Here is a 22,863-nt window from a genome sequence, read left to right as displayed (position 1 = left end):
GGGGAGATAAAGGAGAGTCAAAAGGAGATGCCACAAATCTCCTACTAATCCGGAAAGAAACTTGAAGGAAACATGCATGCATGCAAGGTCCTTGATCGAATCTTGGAAGTGATCTTGCTACATTTTCACCCAACCATGCCCAATTGGTGTGGTGAATGAAAGGCTGGAAACTATGAGAAAGATAAGCTGTAAAAAGGCAAGGCTGAATGAGAGAGACCTTGCATAGTGCCTTCTATCCTAAATGACATGCATGAGTATGATGTAGGGGTAAAGAAGAAAATTGAAGAAGACCATTCATGACTAAGGCACCATACAAATGTGCATTTTACTACATTTTCTTTTCTTTCTTCATTTTAAATTTCCTAAGTAAAATTTTATTTGGGAAAGAAAACACATAGGAAAGAAAAACAAAGCCACACACCATATGCTTGGAATATTCAAGGGAAGAAGAATGAAAGAGACCTTCACCTACCCAAAATGCCATATTCATACACATTTTAGGGGCTGAGACCATGGAAGAGCGATGTAACTCTAGTAGACTATCAGTAAAGTGGTTAAGTTACTATGGAAATAAATTTGGGTTTATATGATGGTATTAGTTGTAAGGGGTAAATGAATGGGTTTTTAAAATTGGGATCTTACTATGTATGGGTATGGGCCATGTAAATGGAGATGTCACAAAGACGAAATGAAGACCTAGTAAAGTGGAGCCAAAAGCTACATGAGAAGTTGAAGCCAAGCTACATTTCTTGCATTGTGAACAAGGCAATGGGAAGTGTGGTGGATTGTTACAAACCCCATGAATGGACCATTGGATCAGATCTTCTTGTTAAATTGTATCTCTATTTTTGTATATATATATATATCATACATATATGTATATGTATATATATATACATATATGTTTTCACATCATGTAACCCCCAAGGGTATTTTGGTATTTTCCTCTTTTTGCGCATATTCACATTAGTGAATATGTTGTACATTTCTTTTCCTTTTTTTCCTTTTCTTTTTTCTCTTCTTTTTCCTTTTTTTCTTTCTTTTTCTTTTCCTTCTTGTTGACTTAGTCAACTCTTGGAGGGGCTCCAACGCCTAGTGGGAGCCCCTCCAAGGGTCCCTCTTTAGTATAAATAGGGGTGAACCCCCCTCATAAATGTATTCAATGCTTGGAGCATTGTTCTCCAATTTGTTCAATAAACTTCTTTATATTTTGGCATTTGTGTTCTTCATTTGTGCCTTGGGTACTTTTTGTTCTAAGTGTTATTGTGCCTTTGTGCACATATTCCTTCGTGAAGGTGGTGCTTGTTTTGCACATTATCTCTTTTGAGATATTTTTATATGGTATCAGAGCAAGGCTGAAGATTAAAGATCATGTGATTCTTCGTATTTGCAAGTGCCTTGAAAAGTGTGACTCTGGTTTCTTGGTGAAAGGTGTGGGGGCTTTTCTTCTTTCATTATTTTGGAAGGATTTTTCGTCCTTTTGTGGTACGTATTTTTTCTCCACTCTTCCCTCTCTAATGGGTGAAAAAGAGTCTCATTTTTCACTTGGTTTTAAGTTAAATGGCTCCAACTACCATGTTTGGGCCGGGAATATGGAGGCTCATATTAAAGAGAAAGGTCTTTGGGAATACGTCAAAGGAACCATTCTGGAACCCGAACCTAAGATCACCATTATGGAGAGGGGGAAATCAAAGTTCTTAACGGTGAAGAGAGAAAAAGCCTTTGAAGAATACAACAAAAGGCATGAAGAATGGGAGATGAAAAACTAAAATTCTTTCATGGTTCTTTTCTTCCGTTGAAACGAAAATAAATGCTAATATTTTGAAATTCAAGAAAAATTTTCAAGTATGAGAGTATCTTGAAAGAATGTATACTTCAAGAGATTTGTCCCATAAATATTATCTCCAAAAGAAGGCATTAACTCTTCAACAAGGTGAAATGTCCGTTAGAGAGTACTTTGCGGAGTTATCCACGATTTGAGATGAACTTGCTCTCCAAGAACCTAAATAGAGTGAAGAGGCAATTAAATTGAGAGCCAAACAGTTAGAAGAAGATCACTTCTTCAACTTTTTAAATGGACTTAGACCCAAGTTCAAACAAACTAGGTCTTCTCTTTTGTTTTCTTTTTCTTCTCTTCCATTGGAAGATGTGCTTACCAAACTAAGTGGAGAAGAAACTAGATTGGGAATGAATAAAACCAATCTAAGTGTGTTGGTCGTTCCTTCTAAGGATGAGGATGAGGGTGCTTATGCCGTCTTAAGACCGGGGAATAATGTCAAAACATATAAACCCCCTCACTTTAACAAAAGTCAAGGAGGAAGAGAAAATGGTGGGCATTATGGAAGAAGCGATTATAGTAAGATCATATGCCACTTTTGCAAAGAACCGGGACATATTAAACCGGTATGTCCTAAATGGAAAAAGATGGTGGCTATGTCTACAACTTTCCAACCAACCAAAGAGGAAGGACCTTCAACTTCCAACCATGCTACTTTGTCTCTAAATCAAATCATGGAAGCTCTTCGACCTCTCCTCAAGGGATCCATTTTCGGAGCCACCATGACCACCTTCTCTCCTCTCGGTAAGACTCTTTGGCTCTTAGACTCGGGTGCATCCTTTCATATGACTCTAAATGTTTTTGTTCTTTCTAAATACTAAAAAAAAATCACATTTTTTTGTCTCTACCGCGGATGGGGTTTCTCTTGAAATAAAATGAATTGAAGATTTTGAAAGCCAAGATTTTTTTATTCCTAAAGTTAGATTTATCCCCAAACTAAATTTAAATTTGCTTTCCGTCTCTCAACTATCGGATCATGGGTGTGATATCAAGTTCTCATCAAATAAATATTGGATACAGGATCGCCAGTCCAGGAAGTTGATTGGGGAAGGCTCTAGGAAGGGAGATCTATACTTTATGAAATTTTTTCAAATTTCAAAACAATCTTTTTGTAATGTTGCACAACATAAAGATATAAATGTTTGGTACAAACGCCTTGGGCATCCAAATATTGCCAAGTTCTCTCATTTACATTTTGCTAAAACTTTTTGTAAAAACAATTTCAATTATAATGATTGTATTCTTGGTAAAACGAGAAGCTTATATTTTGGACAAAGAACTATGTTTTCATCTAAACCTTTTGAAATTATGCATTCGGATGTATGGGAACTAGCACCCGTAGTATCTAAGGGAGGTTTTTTTTATGTTATTTATGTTGATGATTTCTCAAGATATAGTCGGATTTACTTCCTCAAACATAAACATGAGGTTTTCTCTACCTTTAAGGTTTTTCATATGATGATACAAAATCAATTCAATAGCAAATTACAAATCTTTAGAACCGATTCCGGGGGAGAATATCTTTTAAATGATTTCAAAAGTTACATTGAGAATAATTGAATTGTTCATCAAAGGTCTTGCCCAAAAACACCTCAACAGAATGGATTAGCCGAACGAAAATGTAGACATATAATAAAAACTATAAGGACCTTACTTATTTCTCAAAAAATTTCAAAAAGATTTTGAGCCGAAGCGGCTCTTGCATCGGTTTATCTCATAAATCGACTTCCATCCAAAAATTTGAATCAAATATCCCCTTTTGAAACCTTGTATAAAAAGGAACCCGACTACAATAGACTAAGAATTTTTGGTTGTAAGTGTTTTGTCTTCACCGACAAGAATGATAAACTATCTCCCAAAGCTATCCCTTGTGCTTTTTGGGGATATTCAGAAACACAAAAAGGATTTAGGTGTTATGATATTAAAAATGACAAACTATATGTTTCAAGAAACGTAACATTTTTAGAAAATATGAGTGGTTTTGAAGAACATAAAACTCATGAAGATAATGCCGATTACTCTTTTTTGTTTGAGTTATTATTTAGGAACGAGGACTTCTTTAGTGATGATGAATTAAATGAGGATGAGGACATAAGTGTAAGTACTTTACAACCCATCCAACATGAAGAAGAAATAATAGTTGAACCAATTACCTATTCACATAGAGATAAAAGTACCTTTAGAAGTGCAATAGAGAAGTATAGTGATCCTAATGAATCTTCCAACCACTCTCGAAGAACCGAAAAATCTAGGAAAAATCCTTCTAGATTTATATCATTTGAGTCTTTTTCTCCAAAACATAGAGCATGTCTTAGTGCCATTCACTCATATCAAGAGCCTAGGAATTTTGAAGAAGCTAAGAAAATGATAGAATGGAGGGACGCCATGGATAATGAACTTAGAGCACTCAACAAAGCCAAAACTTGGACTTTTCAATATCTTCCAAAAGAAAAAAAAATCAATAGGATGTAGATGGATTTTTAAAGTCAAAACCAAGAGTGATGACACTCTTGAAAGATATAAAGCCCGCCTTGTCGCAAAAGGATATAGTCAAGAATACAATATTGATTACGAAGAAACCTTTGTCTCCGTTGCTCGGATGGTCACTGTAAGATGTTTGATCACCATTGCATCTATTAAAAAATGGAACATTTACCAAATGGATGTTAAAAATGTCTTTCTAAATAGGGATCTTAATGAAGAAGTTTACATGGATGCTCCTCTTGGAATGGACGTACCGAAGGGAAAAGTCCTTCGTTTGCAAAAAGCGCTCTACGGTTTAAAACAAGTCTCTAAGGCTTGGTATGATCGATTTAATGAAGTTTTGATTCAAGAGGGTTTTACTTCATGCTACACTGACACTATTCTGTTTGTCAAAATGTCAAATGCAGGAATTGTGATTTTACTGTTGTATGTTGATGACATGTTGATAACAGGTTGATAACAGGCAGTGACATAAAAGACATCAAAAGTATTAAAACCACTTTAAAAGAAAGGTTTGAAATGTCAAACTTGGGGTATTTGACATACTTTCTTGTTTTAGAGGTAGCCTACTCTCATAGAGGTTATTTATTGTCTCAAACTAAACTTGCGTGTGAGATTCTTGACAGATCAGGTATTTCTGACGATAAAATCTAAGACTCCTGAAATTGTGGGATAAAAAATGAAGATCAATGATGAGATTCTTTTGGAGGATCCTACTCCTTATCGACAACTTGTGGGGTCTCTAATGTATCTTAGCATCACAAGACCAGACATCTCGCATGCCGTGCACACTGCAAGCCAATTCCAGCATGCTTCTACATTCGTCCATATGGGTGCTGGTTTTCGAATTGTCAGATACATAAGGGGAACCGTAAACAACAGAGTTTTTCTTTCCTCATCTTCTGAGTTAAATTTAATTGCGTATACTGACTCTGATTGGGGAGGTGACCCAAATAATCGTTACTCCACTGCAGGTTTTTGTATTTTTCTAGGTGAATCCCTGATCTCATGGAGATGTAAGAAACAACAGAAGATGTCTCTATCATACATCGAAGCAGAATATCGAGCCATGGCTTCTACAACCATGAAAATTGTGTGGATTCATCAACTGCTGCAAGACATGGGGATTCAGGTTCAAGGACTCACAAAGTTATGTTCTGATAATAAATGTGCAATCTACATTGCTAAAAATTACATGTTCCATGAACGCACAAAGCATATTGAGATGGACTGCCACTAGGTTAGGGAAGCATATTTGCAAAAAGTTATAGATCTTCCTTACGTGACCTCAGAGTTTCAGTTGGCAGATTTCTTCACCAAGGCGCTCTGCTCTCCAAGATTCAACTTTCTTCTCGGCAAACTCTCGGTCATTGTGCCCTAAGTTTGATGGAGGGTGTTAAATTGTATCTATATTTTTGTATACATATATTTATATATATATATATATAAAGATACATATACATCTATCATTATATATATATATATATATATATATATATATATTTACATCATGTAACCCCCAAGGGTATTTTGGTAATTTTCCTCTTTTTGTGCATATTCACATTAGTGAATATGTTGTACATTTCTTTTCCTTTTCTTTTTTCTCTTATTTTTCCTTTTTCTTTTCCTTCTTGTTGACTTAGTCAACTCTTGGAGGGGGTCCAACACATGGTTGCCAGTTGAGGAAGCGGGAGTGGGAAGCGATACGGGAAGCAGGAGCGGGAAGCGAGGCCCTTTCAAAATTTTAGGAAGCGGGGAAGCGTGGGACCACTTAGGACCGATTCGGGAAGTGTCTCGGAAGCGACCTAGGAAGCGTCTCGGAAGCGAGGGGGAAGCGAAAAAATAAAAAATACAAAAAATTGAAAAAAAAAACAGGGGAAGCGTGATGGGAAGCGCGCTTCCCATTAAAGGGAAGCGCGTCCCCCATTAAAGGGAAGCACGCTTCCCAAAAAAGGGGGACGCTTCCCCCCACGCTTCGGAAGCGCGACGTTTCGCACTTCCGAAGCGCGCTTCCCCTTTTAGCTAGGCGCTTCCGGTAACCCTAGTCCAATACTAGAGGTTGGACCCCTCCAACGGTTAGATTTCTAACTGTTGGAGGGGCTCCAACGTCTAGTGGGAGCCCCTCCAAGGGTCCCTCTTTAGTATAAATAGGGGTGAAACCCCCTCATAAATGTATTCAATGCTTGGAGCATTGTTCTCCAATTTGTTCAATAAACTTCTTTATATTTTGGCATTTGTGTTCTTCATTTGTGCCTTGGGTACTTTTTGTTCTAAGTGTTCTTGTGCCTTTGTGCACTTATTCCTTTATGAAGGTGGTGCTTGTTTTGCACATTATCTCTTTTGAGATATTTTTACACTTCTTATTTAGACCCATGTTGAAATTGAAGGAGAATAGCAGGCTTGGATGTCTCTACCTTATCCACAAGGCATAATTGGATTATAATTGGACCAGTCATTGTATTTTAGGTTGAGAATGTGTATGGGTTGGATCACTCATTGTACATGAACCAAGTCCATATAGGACTGGTCCCTTGGGTAATTTTACTTTGTGGTAGGAGTATTTTTCTCTTGTATAGCATTAGAGAGGCTTCATAAAGGAAGCTTAGCTCATGTGGTGCTATAAATAGGTGATCATGTACTCGTATGTTTTTGGCAAAATCAATATAACTCTTTGAGTTTCTTGGCCTCTCTAGGTTTGTCTGAGTAGGATGGGGTCTAGTTAGGAATTCATGGCTAGGGTTTGGCTCTCTTAGAAATTCCAAGTGATATTCCCTCCCACTGCTTTTCCCTCTTTCCCTCTCATATTTCCCTTATCTCTCTCTCTCCTCAATTCTCTCTCAGTTGCAATCATAAAAGAAAATAGAAGAGCTGGTATCATAAACAGGTGATAAATTAATGAGGAAAGCGACATTTGCAGTAGTGGTTTACTTTCTACTTGTGACATTTCTAACTTTTAAACAGGTCATAAATTATCCTATGTTATCATCAAAAGCGATGAAAGAGTTAAACATATTTGGGGTTACTTTGTTGTTTTTGTTACATCTACTTGTATCTGATTTCACCTAACGTTTTATCTTGGTTGGCTTGGAAACAAAACAAGCTATTACAAACTTTCAAGTCATCTTTAGATTAGGTATGGAACATTTGAAGTGGAATTATGACTAATCTGAATTTTTTGTTTGATGCTGGTCGCATGCCTTTTTCCTAGGCAATGCAATAAACCAATAAAGGAAGAGAGGAAATTTGGGATGGACCACTTGCGACCATTGTTAAAATATCAAAAAAGTCCAAGGCATATTTGTCATAGTGTATCATATCATAAAATATAAAAAAAAGGAAATAAAAAACTATAAACTAAAAGTTACAACTTTATTAAAGTAAAAATATTTAAAATTATAGAACAAACTCTACAGTTGACCTTTTTACCTCTAAGAAGTAGATTGTAGTTAATAAACTATTAAATTGACCATATATAAGCAAAAGCATGTGGTCTTATAAATTTAAACCAGTCTTAAGTCTTAATAATCATAACTTTGTTAAAAATGTAAATGTACATACATATATATATATATTGTCATATGTAATGTAACTAGGAATAGTCTCTTTAGTTTTTTCCTTTTTTTTGTTCCATTTGAACTAGTCAACATAGGGAACCATTGGGGTCCTAACGACTCCCTATGGCCTCCTTCACTTGTGTATAAATATGGGGCAAAGCCCCACTACAAATGTATGAATCTTGCATATGTTGAGATAAATAAAATCATTATTTTTTATCTCTTGTTTCTATTTCCCTTCAGTGGGTGTTTGTGAGAGAACTCATTTTGTGGTTCTTTGAGTGTTTATTTTGGTATTTTGGTGGAACTCTCTTGAGTGTCCACTATTGGTTATTGAGTGAACATCTTTGAAGGAACTCATTTCCTTACATGGTATCAGAGCTTGGTGATCAAGCTGAAATTGTTTTCGGTACATTAGGAAGTGTGCCACTCCAAATTTGAAAATGTTGAAGATCTCTTGCAATTTTTATTTGAAGTGCTCATGATTGGTAGCATTTGCTTGGTAGTAGAGTACTCGTGACTTCCACCTTTGCTCTCGTTCTTTTCTCTTATCTTTCTCTATTCTTTTCTTTTGTCTTACCCTTGTAAAAATGGATGACAATGAAAATGTTACCATAAAACCCATTAAGCTCAATGATTCAAACTATGTAACATGGGCTTCAATTATGAAGCACCTTATATGGGAAAAAGGGAATTAATGGATCAGATCAATCTGGAACCCAAATTAATCTTTACCAAAGTAGATGGTGAGAAAGAGGTACCTCTTATGGAGGTTAAGAAAAATAAGGCAATGGCTACTTATGAGAAAAAGTGGAAGGAATGGAGAATAGGACATGCCAAGATTATGTCTTGGCTCATTAGTAGCGTCGACATTAAGAAGTGTTCAAGTCTTGCTAAATTCGAACATGCAAACAATGCATGAGATTATCTTAAGAGAATATATTCTCTTAAAGATATTGCACATGTGTGCAACTTGCAAGACAAGATACAAAATATGGTTCAAGGAGACAAAAACATTAGAGAATATTATAATGGTTTGTCCAAACTATGGAAAGAGTTGGTTCTTCTTAAACCAAAGTGGCATTGTCCGGAAGACATAGAACTCCGCAAAAATCAAATATATGCGGAACACTTTTACCAATTTATTAATGAATTGATATCGGAGTTTGAATCCACCAAATGCGTTTTTCTTCATCGAGGGAAAGTCCCTTCGATAGAAGACACTATAGAAGAACTAAGTATGGAGGAAAACAGGCTTAAAAAGCAAATCTCTAAGAGTGATGATGATTCGGTTCTAACTATATTTAGACCAGAAAATTATGTTCGTACCTACAAATCACCACACTATGGAAGGCCAAATGATGAGAAGTAAGGCAATGAGTATGAAAGAAAGTTATTTGCTACTGTTGTCATGAACTGGGACATGTAAAAACATATTGTAAAACCCAAAATTTTTATTATAAAATAATTCAAATTGGGCCTAGATCCATATTTCGGATCTAGGACCCATAAAAGGGAAATTAGGTATAAATGATATGAATCTCGATATAATAATAATAATAATAACAGTAAATAAATAAAATTTTAAGTTTTAAAATTTATCCGAGGATCTACAGTTGGATCCAACTTGTGGATCCATATTGTTTTGGGGCCGGGTTACGGGTCCCGGGTTCGGACTCGAGCCCCACTTCATGTAACAGCCCTTTTAAGAGAAAAGGGCAACCCGATAAGGGTTGCCCGAAAATGCCGTAACAGAAAAGGAAAGGGGGGAAGGGGGGGGGGGGGGTTACGCAGGGCGTAACCGACCTCCCCCCATCTCGGACTGGAGGGGGCCGATAAGAGGAGGAGTAGGGTTAGGGGTTTTCCCTCCCTCGTCTCTCTCTCCACTCAGTCCCTCTCTCTTTCTTTCACTCGATCTCTCTCTCCCTCTCTCTCTCTCTCTGTCGAGTTGGGTGTGCATCGGAGGGGAGGAGGTCGTCGGCGAGCTGCGGCAGCCCACATCCACCATCGCCGACCTCCAGCGAGCTCCCTTCTTCACGGCAGCAGCGTGGAGCGACACCAGTTGACCGTGCCTACGCGCCTCCAGCCTTCGATCGCCGGGAAACCCATCGGAAACAGGTACGGTGCTTCTTGGATTTCGGGTGAGGAATTGAACAGGGGTTCGATTCCATGTTGGGGGTTTGAGGGTAGGATTTGGGGTTTATATCAACCCTAAACCTAAAACCCCAAATCTGTGATTTGGGGGTTTTCAGTTTTTTTTTATTACGAGGGAGAATACCTTTGATTCATAAAAAATCTAGATGCTACAGGGGTGTTCGAATAATAGAGAGGGGTTTTCAGATTTCTGTTAAGGGGATATACCCTGATAATCGTGACCCCTCAATTTTATTTCCCTAATTGATTCCTGAATTAGTGTAAGTTCTGAAAACGTAATACTTAGGATGTCTTAATGTGGTGATGTGTTTGATATCCTGGATTTTTTGCTGTATTCGATAATTGTTTGGAGCCAACTATATGAAAATTGAATGTCTCGGCTGTCCTATTGATTAAAGTATGTCCATGTGGCACTGTGCACTTTATTTGTTCTTTCAGGCATGAATTGCTTTAGCAATCATCATGAGTAAAACTGTACATAGCTGTAATCTTGAGTTGGATATTCTTTTTAGTCAATTAATGATTTCAGACTTTAGATGGTTGCTTGTTTACAAATTACTTTTTGTGATTCCTTATCAACATCAGCTTCATTCAGGGTTTACCTTTGCATAAAGTAAATTATCATCTGTTATATTAAGCTTGAATCTCGGATAGTGAGAGTAAAAAGACTAGGTAAGCTTTTTCCCATTTGATCTTGATAAATCTGGCCAACACTCAAATGATGTTGGTAACAAAGTTTGGTAGAGAAGCACATTATCTAGTGTGTGTTTTTTGGCACCATGCTACAATGGCCTGTTAAAAATGCTGTCGGACCAATTCCTCTTTGTAAGGAATCCACATCAGTTTGGTTCTATCTCCTAGAGCAAGAGTCATTGCCTGGTTAACTTCGATAGACGAGCTACCCACCTGGTCTAATTTGATAAAGAAAAGATTCACTTTTCTGGCCCTTGTATAATGTCCTGTGGTAGAAAGAAGTTATCAATCTGTCTATTTCTTCTTTCAGAACCTTTCCAGTTTATCTTGGTTGGATGTTTCCATTCTGGTTCAGAATTCCATTCTTTTTTTGGGAACTTATTCTTAGGTTGTGGATTATAAGCAAAAGCAAAAACTGGATGTGAATCTCTTGATGAAGAGAGACCTTCGTACTTTAAATACGTTTGTAAATATATATATATATATATAAATATATGTGTTAAGAATTAGTATTTGCATGTTGTCTGTACTTGACCACATTATGCAGAAGATAGGCATGCACTTAATAAAATTTTGAGTTGACAATCAGGTGGAGCTTGATAGAAATTTGTGTTGATGGGCAGATGACATTTCCAAACCGAGCCAGGGCACATTTGAAAGAAGATGTGCATTTGATGTTTATTTCAGTGAAAAACATGCATTTACAAGTACGTGTTCACATGATATAATAAAATTAATCAAAGAATGACAACATACTTGTTGGTATAAATATGTGAATCCTTGCACATGAATCTTTGAAACCATGCCTGTGAGTGTTGTTGTTTCATGTCTGTGGTTATATTGGCATATATGGATGTGCATTTGGAAACACTTGTCGTGGAGGTTTATGCTTTCATTTGACTGTTATGATTATGGTACACATGAGTGTGCGCATGATTCAATTAATAGTAAGTCTTCTTGAACATGTACACTTGATTTATATGTGAAATAGTACATGTACACTCATACACTTAAAGAAACCATGGATTGGTTAATACCCGTATGTGATATAGGTAACACACACATAGTGGACATGCATATGAATCAGCAAGGGCATGCATATGTTTATGTTTATGATTGCATGAGTGCACATGCTTTTGGCACTTTGGCTTAGTGTATGAATAAATACTACTTGGGTTTTATTGTGTGATGCATTGATGACCTAAATGGACCATCGCCGGCCTGGAGGGCCGTGGGTTTGGTTTGTTTTCATATATGTTTTTAACTGCATCACTTGAACCACATAAGATGGTTTGACACATTACTACACTGTTCTAGTGGTTTATACGGGCTAGAGTCTCGAATGGGTCCCCGCAAGGGAGGATGCGGGTTTTTACTTTACTTTTGCATATGGTGTTGCAAACTTAAAGAAATTAACTTTAATAAAAATATAATGAATAAGAACAACGTAATATACATTCTGAGATATCTCATCTGGAGTATGAGAATCTTGGATATCCGGTCTTGGGGAGACCGTGAGGATACAAAAACTCCGTGTGCGTGAATTTGGTCCCTAGAACCCGATATTGAGGTTCTTTCTCCTGGCCACGGTTTTAGGGAGAGTCCGCCACTTTACCCGGGAGTGGTGTGTTTTGACACAGCTGTTGTTTATGGTACCAAGGAAGTGGCACTTGTGGGCGTGGGGTGTCCCTTGTGTCCCCGACATTAGATGTGGAAGTCTAATGTTCCGATGAATGGTGTTGTTTCCTGATATCGGTCGAGGGCTAAGTTGGAACCTAGTAATAAAATACAAATTGTGTGTTAAGCTACCCTGAGGACCTTCTTGACCTCGGAGATTGTACCCGTTTGGTGTATCCGCGGGCAACGGTAATTAAAAAGAGGAACTTAAGGATGTGTGCATCTAATAGGGCATGCATATGGAAAGATGGAACTTAAATGAAAGAGAACAGAAGAAATCATGCATTGCACATAATCATGCATTTTTCTGTTATGAATTAGATCATGCATGTTTGAATCATTCTTGATATCATGACATAATTTGGTAGTAGCATATGATTTACTTTGTGAAGTCATGCTGCAAGGTGTGATTATTTAGTTCTTGATATATGACACTGCTTTAGTGTTCTTGACTGGTGAGTCTATGCAATTGTTGGTAGTTATGGATATTTGAATGTTACAAATTTTATATCTGCACTCACTCAAATCATTGCATGAAATCTTATCCATGTTCTTTATCTCACCTGGTTTCTTTAGAAGTAGTTGTGCTCAGAATTTCGGTTCTGACACTCTACTTTGTTGGTTTTTCATAGGATATGGTGAACAGTGAAGTTGGACATGCATTTGAGGGTGGATGAGAGTCATACTTGGGCTTGTCGGCTTCAACAGAAGACAGATGGGCTCTCTCTTAAATTTTTCTGCTTATTTCCAGTTGTCGCTTTATTTTCAGTTGAATAAAACCTTGTCTTTGAAATTTTCTTACTCATTAATAAAAAAGTTTTAGTTGGTTGATATGGATGATGATTGCAACTTCGTTTGTGGTGGTTGGGTTATCCAATGGAAAGTGGAACTGTGAGGACCCCAGATCTCTGGGAAGGTTTCCGCAACTCTTAAAAAAAAAGATAAATATTTCGTATTTTAAAAGGGTATGGATTGGGGTTGTTACACATATTGTCCTAAATTGAAGAAACCTTATGATAAGAATGTTGCCTCTGTTGGACCTCCACAAGAGTCAAGTGAACCATCTATTGGAAACATGTCCTTAACACAATTAGTGGAGGCTCTTCAATCTCTACTCAAAGGAGCATCCTAATCCACTGGAGTCACGATCTCTTCCTTCGGCCTCTCCAATCCCGGTAAATATCTTTGGCTTCTTGACTCAGGTGCCTCTTTTCATATGACACCAAATGGTGATATATTATCCGAATGTCATAACTCAGTGAGTCAAATGTTTTCACTGTTGATGGAACATCTCTTGAGATAAAAGGAATAGAAAAATTTGAAAACATTTCTCAAAACTCAAAAAGATTTTGTATTAAAAAAATTAGAGATATTTCTAAACTAAACTTAAATCTTTTATCTGTTTTTCAATTATCTGACCATAGATGTAATGTTTTTTTCTCCTCTTGTGGTTGTCGAGTGCATGATCGCCAGTTAGGGAAGTTGATTGGGGAAGGGCATAGAGAAAGAGGCTTGTACTACATGGATTTTTTGGAAATACCTAATAATACATTTTGTTGCAATGTTCAGAAATTGGATTTGGATCTATGGCATAAGAGACTTGGCCATCCTAGTATATCTAAGATTCATTTTTTTTCAAAGATGATTTTTTTTTGTAATTTTGAAAATTTTACATGTGAAAATTGTACTCTTGGTAAAATGAAGAGATTATCATTTCAAGAAAGAACCTTTGTTTCTTCTCGACCACTTGAGTTAATACATTCAGATGTGTGGGGACTTGCACCTGTTATATCAAAAGGTGGTTTTATGTATTATGTAATTTTTGTAGATGATTTTACGAGACACATCTAGATATATTTCCTTAAATACAAGTCTGAAGTCTTCTCACATTTCAAATATTTTACAATTTAGTCAAAAATCAATTCAAGAATGATATTTTCATCTTTCGCACTTATTCAGGGGAGAGTTTTTATCAAAAGAATTTAAAGATGACCTAGACCTATACGGTATCATATATCAAAAATCTTGTTCTTATACCCCTTAACAAAATGGTTTAGCTAAAAGGAAGCTTAGGCATATTATAAAAACAATAAGGACTTTACTTATTACAAACCAAGTACCTAAAGATTTTTGGGTGAAGCCACATTAACTGCAAATTATCTTATTAACAAAATGTTGTCTTCTTCCTTAAAAACGGTATCTCCTATTGAAAACTTTTTAAACAAGTCCCAGATAACTCTAGATTGAGAGTTTTTGGATGTAAGTGTTTTTTTTTTACTGATAAAAATGATAAACTATCTCCTCGTGCTATTTCTTATGTCTTTTTAGGATATGCAAATAATAAAAAAGGCTATAGATGTTTTGACTCTAAAACTACAAGTATATATGTTTCAAGGAATGCATCATTTTTAGAAAAAGGAAGTTTTTTTTAAAATTGAGAAAATTAAGGAAATAAATGAGTATTCTTTTCTGTTGGATTTAATTTCAAAGATTGGTGATTGTGATATTGATGAAGATAAAAAATTTAAAAGTGATGTGATAAGTGAAGAACAATCTCATAAAGATAAAGATTTTATCCAATATTCCAGGCGTGGTAATTTAGAACATCCACGTGCTCTTGAAAAGTATACCAATAATGAAAAACAGGTAGAGATACAAACCAGAAGGTCATCTAGAGTATAAAAAATCCCTGAAAATTTTGTGTCTTATGAGTCATTTTCACCTAAGTATCAAGCCTACATTGTATTAATACATTCTTATATAGAACCTTCCAACTATGTTGAAGCAAAAAAAATGTCCTAAGTGGGTAGAAGCTATGAGAGTGGAATTAGATGCCTTAGAAAAGGCGAATGCATGGACTGTTCAAGACATTCTCTTAGGAAAAAAACCTATAGGTTGTCGATGGGTGTATAAGGTTAAACCCAAGAGTTATGAAACTCTTGAAAGGTACAAAGCAAGATTAGTTACTAAGCGATATTCTCAAGAGTACGAAATATACTATGAGGAAACCTTTGCTCCAGTTAGGACCTTTGTAGATCTTGCCTCTGTGAAAAGATGGTCTATATATCAAATGAATGTTAAAAATGCTTTTCTTAATGGAAACTTGGTTAAAGAAGTTTATATGGAAACACCGCCTGACATAGTTATCCCTAAAAGAAAAGCTCTTCACTTAGACAAGACCCTGCATGGTCTTAAACAAACACCAAAGGCTTTGTATGACAGGTTTAGTCAAGTTATGCTTGATATTGGATTTCAATCTTGTCTGACTGACACGACTTTGTTTGTTAAGATTTCTGATGCAGGTATTATTATCCTTCTCCTCTACGTGGACGATATGATTATCACTGGTAGTGATAATCATATCGTTCACACATTAAAAGACTTCTCAAAACATATTTTGAAATGACTGATTTGTTTTTTTTTTTTTTTAAATTTCTTGGTATAGAAGTTGCTTATTCTTCTAGAGGTTATATGCTGACTCAATCTAAGTTTACTTTAGATATTGTTGACAGGTCTGATATCTCAAATAATAAGAAGGTTGATCTCAAAGTTGTTAATGTCAAAATGAAGATTGATGACAGGGGAACCACTTGAAAATCCAACACCATACAGACAACTTGTCGGGGCATTGTCATATCTCTCAATTACTAGACCTGACATTGTCCATGCAGTTCACACATGCAAGCCAGTTTCAACATGCTCGCCAGTTTCAACATGCTCCTACCACTGTTCATATGGGAGCAATTTTGTGTATTATTAGATATATTAAAACTTCTGTTTTCGAGGACTTTTCTTGTCTGCTTCTTCATCCTTAGATTTAATTGCTTATATTGATGCTGACTAGAGAGGTGATTCCAAATAACTGTCACTCAACCACTGATTTTTGTGTATTTTTAGGTGAATCGTTGATTTTTTGGAGGTGCAAGAAGCAATAGAAAGTTTTTCTCTCATCAACTGAAGCAAAACACAGAGTCATGACTCCAACCACTATGGAAATGGTCTGATTAAGGAGATTGCTGGCTGTAATGGGTGTTCAGAGTAAAGAAGCATCACGACTATGTTGTGACAACAAAAATTTCATATACATTGCCAGCAATCAGACCTTTCACGAACTAAACAAAAACATTAAGATGGATTGTCGCTATGTACGAGAGAAATTCCTACACGACACTATTGATTTTCCTTATGTTACTTTAGAATATCAATTGGCGGATTTCTTCACCAAACCTCTCGCTGCTCTTAGATTTTACTTTATCTTGGACAAACTTTCGGTTATCCAACCATAAATTCGAGGGAGAGTGTTAAAAAATGTAAATGTATATATATATATATATATTGTCATATGTAATGTAACTAGGAATAGTCTCTTTAGTTTTTTCCTTTTTTTTTTGCTACATTTGAACTAGTCAACACATGTTGACTAGTCAACATAAGGAACCGTTGGGCTCCCAACGGCTCTATTTAGAGTCATCCCAGCGACTCCCTATGGCCTCCTTCACTTGTGTATAAATATGGGGCAAAGCCCCACTACAAATGTATGAATCTTGCATAAGTTGAGATAAATAAAATCATTATTTTTATCTTTTGTTTCTATTTTCTTTTAGTGGGTGTTTGTGAGAGAACCCATTTTGTGGTTCTTTGAGTGTTCATTTTGGTATTTTGGTGGAACTCTTTTGAGTATCCACTATTGGTGATTGAGTGAACATCTTTGAAGGAACTCATTTCCTTACAAACTTGTTCATAATTCATGATAACATAAAAGACAAGAGTGATAGGCAATAAAAGACAATATTACATAACATCGAAGGTGAAACTGTTCAAGTATTTAGGTTTCTAAATATACTAAAGCTGCTTTGCTGCTTCATTTTTTCTCAAGTGAATCTTTAATATTTCATCATTGAGTTTCTTCATAGTTTCTTCATATACACAAAAATTTCCAACTTCCTATGTACAATTACATTTTTTTATTAACGTAGTTGATTTCCTCACTTTCTGGTGTTGATGGTTTCCATTCTTCACTATTTTTCTACTATTATTTCTGGCATTTGTTGTGTTTATCTTCCCATTTTTAGTAATCTAGTTATCATTTCTATACTTATGCTATTTGAAAGACTAGGATGGCGGTACAGCCTTATAAATTGCTTTTCATTTGTAAGATGGCATTTCAACTTATATATGTGATCTCGAGTTCTAGTGGCACACACAAAAGTACACTTTATTGTGTCATGCTCAACCTATACAACAAATTGTCATGTCAAATGATTTTTAGATTTTGTCTCTTCCTCCTGATGCCACAAGTAGATCTTATATCAAATATTATAGTCAATACTTTTTTTAACACAAATAAAGGCACACAAATAAGCCTTTATTTGTAGTCTTGTAAGTTTCACATTAAAGTAGAGAACCCTACATTGCAAAATTAGAGATCTTAAAAAAATAACATTAGAAAGTAACATTGATTTGAAGGATTTCAATGCAGATTTGGCCTCATATCTCAAGTTTCATTTGTCTTTCCTTGGATCCCTAGACCTAGCACCTCATGTACAAATCAACCTTCAGTAGTCAGATTAGAGAAAAATAGCTAAACTTGTTAATCTTTGAAGAGTTGGCAAGCCTAGAGTGAAGGAAAAAACTTTCATCTCTGCTTTCAGGATCTGGCCACTTCAGATATGAATCTAAACGTCCCATTGGTCAGATTAGAGCATACCCTTGAAGATCATGCAGAAATTGGGAACTTTGGGAACTGGATTAGGGCAAATCGCAAGATACTTCACCTTTTGAGGTGTGAAAAAGTCTAACATGAAAAAGGAAAGGGCTCTATTAAGTTTCTGGTGTGAAATGGGGTTAAAACCCATTTATTCTTAAAAGTCCAAAAAATATCTGAAAACCAGACATAACCAAAAATGTTGAGCCAACTCGTATGATACAGGTTTTTACATACCATAGTCACAGATAGCGCTGATATATTGAAAATATCAGCTAGATAGTTTTTCTTCAAGGTAAAGCAATTTAAAAAGAAAAATATTGCGATATTTTCAAAAATATTTGACAGCGATAGTATCACAAAAATATCATGATATTTTCAGTTAAAATATGTTGTTTTCTTCTTTCTTCTATGCATTTTATTATCTAAACATGTTATTTTCTTGCTTCTTTTTGCTAATTTAATATTTTTAAAGTGCCAACATTTTCCCAAGATTGATCAACTAAACCAGTCTTATTGCAAGAGTTTGCCTTGCCAAGATATAGCTGAGACTAGGGCTGGTAAACGAACCGAGCAGCTCGTGACTCGGTTCAGTTTGGCTCGTCACGAACTTGTTCGTGATCGGTTCATATCGCTGGCAAACCGAGCCACGAGCAGCTCGTGTAGCTTAAACAAGTCGTGCCCAAACACATGGTGTTCGGCTCGGCTCGGGAGAGCTCATATAGTTAAAAATATATAAATTTTTATTATATTATATATTTTAAGTGTAATATATAAAGAAAAGAATGCATAGAATATATATATACACACAAAGAGAAGGATGAATGGAAAATATATACATAAAATATGAACTATTAAGTGTAATACATAATATATACATTTTAAGTGTAATATATAAAAAACATATATATTTCATTTATAAATAACATGTAAAGTTTTTACATGAGCTAGCTTGTGTTCGGCTCGTGTCATTCAAAGACGAGCCGAGCTCAAGCTCAGCTCGCCTAAACATGAGCACGAGCTGAGCCACGATCTCCTTTCATAGGTAAACAAGCTGAGCCCGAACATATTCGGTTCATTCGGCTTGTTTACTATCCCTATCCGAGACCAATATTTGTAACTATGCAACATATGACACAATACAAGACATCCTGTCATGCATTAGACCTATACGGTATGATGAACCATATATTATGGTAATATATTTGTAGCATATTGCATCTTGGTGCTATACCATGTTAAGAATACAGTATTTGCAACATGACTACATGCACTAGTTATTTGGTTTGATTGGCATCTTAACTGGTGGCAGAGAATGTGGCATTTGGCAATTAAGTTCAGTTTGACCCAGTGTTGTGAAAAGCGTTGAGGCGTAGCGAGCCGCTCCACTAAAAACCGACGCGAGGCGTAAAGCGTAAGCCTCAAAATTTTTTTTGATAACTTTAAAAAAAATATAAAAAAATATCTAAAAATATAAATAAATAAAGAAATGCTTTATTGATGAAATAACAACCAATAAGAAATAGAAAATCTCAAATAAGTACTAAAAAATATGAGATTAACATACAAAAGTAACTAAAAACTGATTATATAACTGGAAATATATGAGATTAACCAAAAAAAGTTAAAATTTACTAAGAAACTGATTACATAACTGAAATAACTGGAAAATATATGAGATTAACCTACAAAAGTTAAAATATATGAGATTATTCTAAAAAATGTGAGATTAACATATAAAAGTAACTAAAAACTGATTACATAACTGGAAAATATATGAGATTAACCAAAAAAAGTTAAAATTTACTAAGAAACTGATTATATAACTGAAATAACTGGAAAATATATGAGATTAACCTACAAAAGTTAAAATATATGAGATTAACCTACAAAAGTTAAAATATATGAGATTATTCTAAAAAATGTGAGATTAACATATCAAAGTAACTAAAAACTGATTACATAACTGGAAAATATATGAGATTAACCAACAAAAGATAAAATATACTAAGAAACCGATTACATAACTGAAAAATATGAGATTAACCAACAAAAGTTAAAATATATGAGATTATTCTAAAAAATATGAGATTAACATATAAAAGTAACTAAAAACTGATTACATATACGGATATGATACATACTCGTATCACAATACGATTGTGTACCGTATTGCAAAACCCAAAAGTAATGATATGTATTGTACCGTATCGTACGATACATACAACCATGGTTTAACCAGAACTCCGAGAGTTGAGTAGATTTTATCTCACTTTTTTACCAATAATTGCTCCATGTAAGATGAGTAAAAACACTATATCTTTGAAGTTTCACTAGCATCTTGGAGAACTTGCTTGGCAGTAGTTGCTTCTTCAAATGTTTGTTTATGAAGTCAATGTTCTTTTTCTTCCTGTGTTGTTTTCCTTTTCACTCTTAATGATGGTTCATTCACGTCTTTTATTCACTTGTCTGCTTTGTTAAATATGCATTCTTTTGGCTCTATCATTATCTTTGACCCACACTTTTGCACCTGCTTCCATCTGATTTTGTTTACTTAAATTGGATATTTCAGTTGACGTGAGTGAACAATATTTTGGATGCATAAATTATTTATGCTGAACCAACTTCTCATTGTGGAATTTAGAATCCTTTAGGATGCTGCTTGGCATGAAGTAGTGTAAGGTCAAATCTGCATGCAAATCTTTGTGGGTTTACTGTATTTTAGCATCCTTTTTCTGCATAACGTTAAAGTGGCTTGTCCTTGAAATGACTAGTACCTTGCTTTCTTGTTTTGTTTCTTCTTGGTTGTTTAGCCTTTGCTTCACTTTTGTGATCTTGGTCAAGAAAAAGGCATCAGCTGACATCTCACTATGCTTTTCCCATTCAGGTCAGTTGCCTCTTGCCTCATCTGAAAGTTCTCCCTATGAAGGGAAAGCACCAGATCTTTCCAAGAATGGTGTCAAACATCAACTGCCAGACATGGTGGGCATGTCTTCCTCATCTCAGAATGACAACATCACGAAGAGTAATAAGCCCAATGTAGCTGCTGAACCTCTGGTTCTGGAAGCTTTTCCCCATGATATGCCACCTGGTATTAGGCCAGGTATTGCTGCTGATGTGAAATTTGGGGGTAGTGGTTCATACCCAGATCTGCCGTGGGTTTCAACAACTGGTCCTGGACCCAATGGAAAGACCATTTCAGGGGTTGCTTACACGTATGATAAGAACCAGATCAGAATAGTTTGTGCATGCCATGGCACTCATATGTCTCCTGATGAGTTTGTGCAGCATGCAACTGCTGACACCCCTAACCAATAAAGCAACATTGGATTGTCTTCATTTCCTGCAGGCAATCCATCATCATCAGCAAAAAGCTGATGCCCTCTCTTTAGTGCAGTTGTTGGATCGTGTAGGTAATCTTATCTGTGTCATTGTGGTTGATGCCCAAAATCTGTAACTCTCCTGCTTTAGTGCATCCTTTTGTGGTATCATACGTTTCTAGTCCTATACTACTGGCAATAGTTCAACAACTGCCATGTTCTTATTAACCAAATATTGCTTTGTAATATCTCTTTCAATATGACCTTAATGGGAAAGTATTGTCATATATCCAGTCAGATTCTCTGTTCAACAGACCGTAGACTAAGGGACAGAATAAGGAAAAACACTCTACTAGGATTCACTAGACGTGTGCATACATGCAGAGTCGCTCGCATATTTTCAAGTGTGTCTACCTGCAAATTTTTGATATGGAGATGAGGCTTGCGAGGGTGATTTATCGGTCTCTGATAGGTATCAGGCCACTACTATGCCTACATAATCTGGAATGACCCAACCCTTGCAGAAAAATGCTTCTATGGCTATTAAACTGTGTTTCAGGGTCGTGAGGGTGGTTTTATGAGCAAAAGTGTCGTGATAAGGGAGGTCCTCATCTTGACTATGGCTCTTTTGCAACATTCCTACCTGCCATGAGTGCACCGAAGTGTCAATGTAGGTCAAGATGTTTTCGTGTGAAAGTCCTAGTAAACCCATAGTTGAGGATGTTTTTTACGGAAAAAAATTACCTAAACGATGAATACATGATTAAAAGTGTTTTCCATTCAAAAAGATGGACAAAGAAACATTTTATTGGATTTTTGGTGTTTTTTCAAAATTTTGGCAGTACAGATGTGATCTATAAGTTGTTTTTATAGGAATCAGTTCTTGAAACTTTTTCAATAAAAAAGAACTGTAGAGTGAATCAAATGGCACTTTTGTTTTGTTCGACAACATATTAGGTGCAATCACATTTCCCACTTTAGTGCGCCACTGCACCTGATCTGCCCTCCATCTTCTGTTGGGCCTCACAACTGACTGGCAATAACAGCAGTCATATGCAACAACACACTCAAAGTGTGCTACGTCCTGCTTACACACCAAATATCCTTGTACACGCTCTTAGACGTGTCACGTGGCCCTCTTCTAAGTAGGGGAAGGGTTTAGGCTGGGCCCGACCACCGTGGGCCGAGGATGCATGTGAAGCCAAGGAAAGCACTGCCTCCTCCCTTTTGAAAACGACAATAAAAAAAACTTCTTTAACCAACTAGTTTGAGTTTGAATTCAATTGCTTGCTGATTTTTTTGTAATGGTGACAACATGACACGGTAGACAGTGATTTCTGGCTTCGAATCTAAGAAAACCAGCAGTAAACATTATCAGTCAGATGCATGTAAAGGTCAACCGGAGGTGGCAGCAGTTCATTTCGAACATCTCCTTCCTTC

General features: G+C 36.0%; 1 protein-coding gene across 2 annotated transcripts in view; it reads left to right on the top strand.

The window, feature by feature from the left end:
- NINJA (Putative interactor of JAZ) overlaps positions 1 to 21,710 on the top strand; it is a 28,960-nt gene extending 7,250 nt beyond the window's left edge. For both annotated transcript variants that reach the window (XM_089988713.1, XM_089988714.1), the window contains exon 3: positions 20,991 to 21,710. In XM_089988713.1, coding sequence (XP_089844839.1) covers positions 20,991 to 21,421 — 431 coding nt within the window. In that variant the 3' untranslated portion in view covers positions 21,422 to 21,710. The remainder of the gene's footprint in view (positions 1 to 20,990) is intronic.
- The last annotated feature ends 1,153 nt before the right edge of the window (positions 21,711 to 22,863 follow it).

This window comes from Nuphar pumila, chromosome 15 (genome assembly GCF_984573655.1).
Source record: "Nuphar pumila chromosome 15, dmNupPumi1.hap1.1, whole genome shotgun sequence".
NCBI classification, from domain to species: domain Eukaryota; kingdom Viridiplantae; phylum Streptophyta; class Magnoliopsida; order Nymphaeales; family Nymphaeaceae; genus Nuphar; species Nuphar pumila.
The sequence above is the reverse complement of the archived record's forward strand: the minus strand, read 5'-3'. Positions and strand labels throughout refer to the sequence as shown.